At 42.3% G+C, this 6,819-nt stretch overlaps 1 protein-coding gene across 1 annotated transcript; it reads right to left on the bottom strand.

Annotated features, from left to right (window-relative positions):
* Positions 1–1,178: 1,178 nt before the first annotated feature.
* On the bottom strand, positions 1,179–2,063 carry LOC122197489 (uncharacterized). Its single transcript, XM_042901658.1, has 2 exons — positions 1,661–2,063; positions 1,179–1,603 (listed from the first exon to the last, which is right to left on the bottom strand). The coding sequence occupies exons 1-2, from the start codon at positions 2,061–2,063 to the stop codon at positions 1,179–1,181; spliced, it is 828 nt and encodes a 275-aa protein (XP_042757592.1).
* Positions 2,064–6,819: the final 4,756 nt, after the last annotated feature.

Below are 6,819 nucleotides of genomic sequence, written 5' to 3'. Positions count from 1 at the left end.
GGGCATCAACCTGTCTGCATGAACGGCAGGGTCTACGGGGCATTTTTCAAGTCAAAAGTAGGCTAAGGTAGGCACAATTTTCATGTAAAAAAATAATCAAGAAAAAATAATTATTTCTAACTACTCCCAAGCGAATACGCAAACCCGCACAAATATATAACAAAAAACAAAAATTCAGTTTCAGAACGAAAATACGTGACTGTGCGCTGAGCGGCAGTATATTTTTCATGCCTGAAAAATTTTTGATTTTTGAAATTTTGTTCGGATGAATCTCTTCTGAATTACGTTGTGAGCAAACGTTTTAACTTTTCGTGGCCTGCGAATTGCTAACAGAGCGTAGATCTAAAAAAGAAACTCACAAAAATTCAAATTTCAAATGAATAAAATGAGGTTTTTAGAGAATTTCAACAGTGAAAATATGATTACGTTACCGTAAAGATGTTGTAGGAGTAAAACAGGAGAGATTGATACCTTATTTGCTTGATTTGGATGAAAAACAAGCAATTTGGGTGGTTGTTGGCGAAAAAACTCGAAATGTAGTGGAATTCAAAGAGAATTTTTGAAGTGTGGTGGTTACAAATGAGGCATGCGACCCATATCTATAGCAAAAATGTAACCTGCGACCACAAAGGGAGAACCTGCGATCGCAGGTTTTTATAAAAAAAAAGATCGTTGGGCTATTATCGAGGTAGGTAACGGTAAGGTGTTAAAAACCTGATACATGCGATCGCAAGTATATAACCTGAGATCGCAGGTTATGAGAAAAATGCAACAATCGATCATTTAACGTTCAAATATGTGGCAGGCATAATAAAATCAACACATGCGATCGCATGTACTGGACCTGCGATCGCAGGTTTCCTTTATTCATAAAAAATGATCCAAAAAACCTCGATGATGTTCTGCGACCCCAAAATGCATAACCTGCGATTGCAAAGACTAGGCTTGCGGTTGCTGGTTCCACCAAAATTGTATTTTTCAACTTTTTTCAAATTTTCTCTGTTCCTTTTTATTTTAAAAACATGATTAAGTTAAAAAGGAACGAACTAAGTAGCTAAAAACACACTAAAATTAAAAGGAAGTTGCAAAATAAAATGAAATCAAACAAATGCCCGGGTTGCCTCCCGGTAAGCTGCCCGTTTTTACTATCGGTGGCTCGACATTGTTACTTGGTTTCCTCAATTGCGGTAAGTTGGGACCTCGACTACCTCCACTTCTTCATTTGTAACTTGAAACCCTTCGTAAAATGGTTTGTGACGATGACCATTTACCTTAAAAATCTTTCCTATTTGTTCACTCTTAATTTCTATAGCACCATGATCAAACACGTTAGTAACAACAAAAGGTCCCACCCAACGAGACCTCAATTTACCAGAAATAAGTTTGAAACAAGAGTGATATAAGAGTACCTTTTGACCTGTAGTGAATACCTTTCGCGAGATCATCTTGTCGTGAAACGCTTTCATCTTCCCCTTATAGATTGCTTCGTTCTCGTAAACTTTGTTCCAGATTTCTTCTAACTCTTGAATATCCAATTTTCTTTTCTTACCAGCTTCATCCATACTCATGTTCAACTTTTTGACAGCCCAATATGCTCGATGCTCTAATTTAACCGGTAATCAACAAGGTTTGCCAAAAACAATTCTATATGGTGACATACCGATATAAGTTTTGTATGATGTCCGGTGAGCCCATAACGCATCATCCAATCGAATACTCCAATCTTTCTTGACCGGAATGATGGTTTTCTCTATAATGCCCTTGATCTGTTTGTTTGAAGCATCAGCCTGCCCGTTGGTTTGCGAGTGATATGTTGTGGATACCCGATGTGTGACACCATATTTCTTGAGGACTGCTTCGAGGGTGCGGTTGCAGAAATGCGTGCCCCGATCACTAATAATGGCTTTTGGTGTCCCAAATCTTGCAAATATATTTTTCTTGACAAAATCAACTACAACCTTAGCATTGTCTGTTCGTCTATCTTTTGCCTCGACCCATTTGGACACGTTATCCACATCAACTAAGATGTACACAAACCCAAAAGATGGCAGAAATGGACCCATAAAATCTATACCCCAAACGTCAAAGATTTCACATACCTAGATTGGAGTAAGTGGCAGTTAATTACGAGATGTCAAAGATCCAGTCATTTGGTACCTTTCACAAGTTTTGCAAAATAGAAAAGAGTCACAAAAAATATGAGGCCAATAAAGACCGTTGTCCAAAACCTTGCGTGCGGTTCGTTGTGGACCATAATGCCCTCCACAAGCTTCTTAATGGAAGAAATTCAGAATTGAGTTAACTTCATCTTGAGGCACACATCTTCTAGTCACCTGATTATCACAGTGTTTCCATAAATATGGCTTGTCCCAGACATATCTTTTCTCCTCCTTCTTAATTTTATCTTTTTGGGATTGAGTGAGATCTGAAGGGAGTTCTGTGGAGACCAAGTAGTTCACTATATCAGCAACGAAGGAATAGATGCTCGTCAGGAAATGTTTCACGAATCGATGTCGGTTCTTCATGTAACGACGTGAAAATTTAAAACAATTTTTCATTTTTAAAGTGCATACTCTTCATAACATATCTTATAAAAAAATCTCTTTTATTTAATTACAAAGCACAACTCCATTATTAATTCAGGATCCTCTTAACTCTTTCCCTAGTGTGTACAATCAAGCCTGTGTCGTCCCGCGATCCATACAAGAAAACCTGAAACGCATAACACATAACACATAACACGGTAAGCACGAAGCTTAGTGAGTTCCCCAAAATACCACATACAACACATATTAGCCACTCAAGGCTATAACTTTGTGGACCCTCTGGTCCAAACTCTATGGACCCTCCGGTCCTAACTATGTGGACCCTCTGGCTCTAACTCTGTGGACTCTCTGGTCCTAAGCTCGGTGGACCCTCCGGTCCGGTCTGCTTAAGCCTTCCGACCTCATAAATCGTTGGACCCTTCGGTCCGGCCTATAAACTCCGCATAGCATAAATCACAAAGACATAATGCATAGCATGTCACATACAATAGGATAACATAATACTCAATGTAAGCACATAAGACCTTTCGGTCACACATAACTACCACTCAAGGTAAAGCATAGTGAGAAGACTCACCTCGGATGAACAACAACTCCTATAAACACTGCTGCCACACACCGGCCTCTAACTCTGTGCCAAGCCCACAATTATCTCAATTAGGAGCTAAGTCCAACCTCTCACTATTTGGGTCTAAAGATAGACCACCTACCAGCCCATTAATGCCCTGAACCCATTGGGTCCACCAAGGCCCAATAATAAATGGGCCCTCACATGGCCCATAACCCCAAACTAAAAGGCAAGCCCAACCCAAGGGCCCAAAGCACATACATATGATTCTCTAATCCAAGGCTCTATTGCCTGAAGGTCGAACCCCAGGCCCAACACTCAAGGCCCACCACATCACTTTGCCCAAAAGCCCATAAAGGGGTTATGCGGGGCGTACCTCCTTTGGTACGCTCAACGTACTCAAGCATGCACAAATCTGATCGAGGACCTCAGCCCAGTACGTGGGGCGTACTAGAATTACGCTGGGCATACTCTCAGTTTTGCTTAAATTAATTTCTGGGTCTTAACCTGTTAAGACCTTAACTCATCTCTTGGATCTGGACTTCCTAACATCACCTACTTCACAAAGCTAACGACTTTAAGCCTTTGCATGGCTGAAGATGTCACAACCACACAAAACACTTATTCTCTTCACCCATTAAGCTCTTATCTCATGAATAACTTGGTTCCAACACCCAAGGTCACATTTTTATATGACATTACACCACTAATAAGCTCAAAAGGGGAGGGTCTTAGTCTCTGGAGTTCAGGATTTCATCAAGTCTCCACCTTTTTGGGAAAAACCCTAAAATACCCCATTAACATACTTAAACAAAAGAGAGGTAAAGTTTGAAGCTTTATACCTTAAAAAGAAGCTCCCATCTCAGATATGCTCATATCTAGAAGCTTGGACTCCAAATCCTTCTTCTTCAAGGCTTCCACTTCTCCTCAAGAGCACACAAAACTCTCAAAAGCTCTTAAATACACATACAAGCTCCAAGAATGCATGACTAAGGTTTTGGAGGGTTTGCTCTTTGAGAAAGGTGGCCAGGAATAAGGCCATCTCATTCTTTATATAGGGTCACTTAAAATATTAGGGTTTTCCTTCTGTGCCTAGTACGCCTAGCATACTAGGTGGCTCTTGCTTAAGGAGCACACGCATTTGTACGCTAAGCGTATGCATACGTATGCCCAACGTACTTCACCGCCACACTTCTCCTCTTTAGGGACTCATCTTGCCAGAACTTCAAACTTCCATAGCTTCTTGGATATAAATCCGATTCCAAAGATCCTCATACCTACGGGAAGGTGATGAGATGCCTTACGATTCCAATAACTCGCCAGAACCCGAGACTTCCTCATGCTCGGCTCGTGGCCCACGAACCCTAATCATGGACAATTCGAATTAGGATGTTACAATTCTCCCCCACTTAATTAGATTTCGCCTTTAAAATCGCTTCTTATCAACACTTAGATTGAAACCAAAAACCCAAGAAGCACTAATAAAAAGGACCTCATATCCCACCACTATCTTTCCATGGATGCCTGAGTCCAAATAGGAACTCCCAAATCCAGAACCAAAATTGGACCCTCTGCCACCAAGATACCCCTTTTTGACATTCCCAAATTCGGAAACTGAAGCCGCCTGGCCCGCCGCCAAACCGCCCACTCATGGTATCATCATGATAGTCGCCCCTTGAACCTCAAACCCTGATAACTCACTGCTCCACTGTTTTCACACAACAAAATTCAACAATCGGTTATCGATCACTCATACCAATGTACCAAACAATCTGGATCACGCCCCAAGGAACGGAAAGGTTCACATCCCACCAGTGCTCATTCACTGAACTGCTATACTAACCCGTCCAAATAGTGAATTCTCAACACTCTGCCCTCAGACACAAGAGAATAATCATGCTTGCTCAGAAGTGTCCTCAAACATAAAAATAACCGTAAGCCTCAGCTCCACTTCACATACCCCTTTTTAACATTGTGTGTCAGGTCTCGACCCAACCGTTGAACCCCTAAGGTCCATTGCATTATCTCAACCGTCTCAATGGTTCCCTTCTCACAATAACTACCTTGGCTCCTTGTGACATACAAGTCATGAAGTTCGCCTTACCCTAAGCGAATGCTACACTCCCAACTAAAGGTTGACTCAGCCCCAACCTATGTCGTTCACTGCTCATAGTTCCATGCATCTCGCGGTACTTCCCGTACCCGAGTACTGACCTATACAGGTCTAAGACATCTGATGATAAACAATACCGCTCAATATGGAATCCATCTCTGAATCCGGAATCTCATTCCACCTACTCAATACATTACTAGAATCAAACTCAACTCGAGAGTCTGGTCTAGCACAAAATTGGAACCACTCATCCCAACAAACACTCAATTCGTGACCTATGACCCGCAACCCACGCGTACCACACTGATCCACTTCCCTTTGGTCACGAAAACCACCACTCAAATCAAAATATAATGACTTCCGACAATCATGGAGACCCAGTCTCATCCCTGGTTCAACCACCAGGCTTCCACAACTCAAATATTTGGGCTACCCGAGCCTCAAAACTCTTCTTCGTCAAGCTCTGATAAGAGAGTACTTCATCACAAAATTCTCTTGTTGGCCAGTGGGTACTATGGCTCCCCACAGTATCACGACAAGCTCTCATTGAATAGTGAGTACTACGGCTCGCCGTAGCATCACCATAACCTCTCACTGATAGTAAGTACTACGGCTCCACGTAGCATCACCACAACCTCTCACTGAATAGTTAGTACTACGGCTCCCCGTAGCATCACCACAACCTCTCACTGAATAGTGAGTACTACAGCTCCCCGTAGCATCACCACAACCTTTCTGCACTTACTCATTGAAACCGCAGCTCCTCGCAGTCTTACCGCACTTACTCTTACCATTTCACAATCTCATCCTCAGGATGACATCACACTACGATCATTAACTTATGCTTTGCGGCCCCGCATAGATAGGTACACACACACCCATCCAAGCTAAGCAACACTACTTCGGACGACCACCGTCGTGACAAAACCTCTTTTTCTCGCTGCAATTCACATTCTCAAATAAATCCATTTGATGTCAATTAGCTGAAGGGCCCCCACCGAAACCATAGACACTCGATACACCACTTGGCATCTCAAGCTCAAAACTCAAAATAATCCGAGATTTAGGACATTAAACTTGGATACCCTAGAATACTCCATCTCCCAAATTAAAACACAGAGAAATTGCCAACGACTCAAAACACGAAGATGACAATCCGAAACTTCCTCCTCTATTGCCCAAAACTCATGCAAGAATAATCATAACCACCCTGAAGTCGGTTGCCCAATCAACTTCTTTCCTTCCCATACTGTATATAATAGCCTATACTCTGAACCAGAAACTCTCAACCGCCAAACTAACCTTACAAGCCAACCACCTCGAATTCACCATTTTAACCTTGAAGGATTCCTAACCACCACAAGGTCTCCGACCAACGGCCACTTGTTGTGGAGACACTCATCCTTTCTCAAACACGTACCACATGCACTATCTCACTCTGCACCCCTCCTTGACCAACAATAACCCTGGTCTCAGGAATCCGCACTGTAGGCCTCCCAATCCAGTTCTCTAACCGCTCTTGAACAAGTCTATGATCTCCTCAGAAGTACCCGGTATTCCCCCACTCAGGATTCGAACCATCACCAATTGGT

Source organism: Lactuca sativa, chromosome 4 (genome assembly GCF_002870075.4).
Source record: "Lactuca sativa cultivar Salinas chromosome 4, Lsat_Salinas_v11, whole genome shotgun sequence".
In the NCBI taxonomy this organism is placed as follows: Eukaryota; Viridiplantae; Streptophyta; class Magnoliopsida; order Asterales; family Asteraceae; genus Lactuca; species Lactuca sativa.
Note: the sequence above shows the minus strand (reverse complement) of the source record. Positions and strands in the feature narration are given on the sequence as shown.

Bases quoted from the DNA above. Each gene is read 5' to 3' on its own strand.
- LOC122197489 (XM_042901658.1), bottom strand. From the start codon at position 2,063: ATGGGTCCATTTCTGCCATCTTTTGGGTTTGTGTACATCTTAGTTGAT. The intron at 1,604-1,660 runs GTATGTCACCAT...CGGTTAAATTAG, and splicing joins ATCATACAAAACTTATATCG to AGCATCGAGCATATTGGGCT.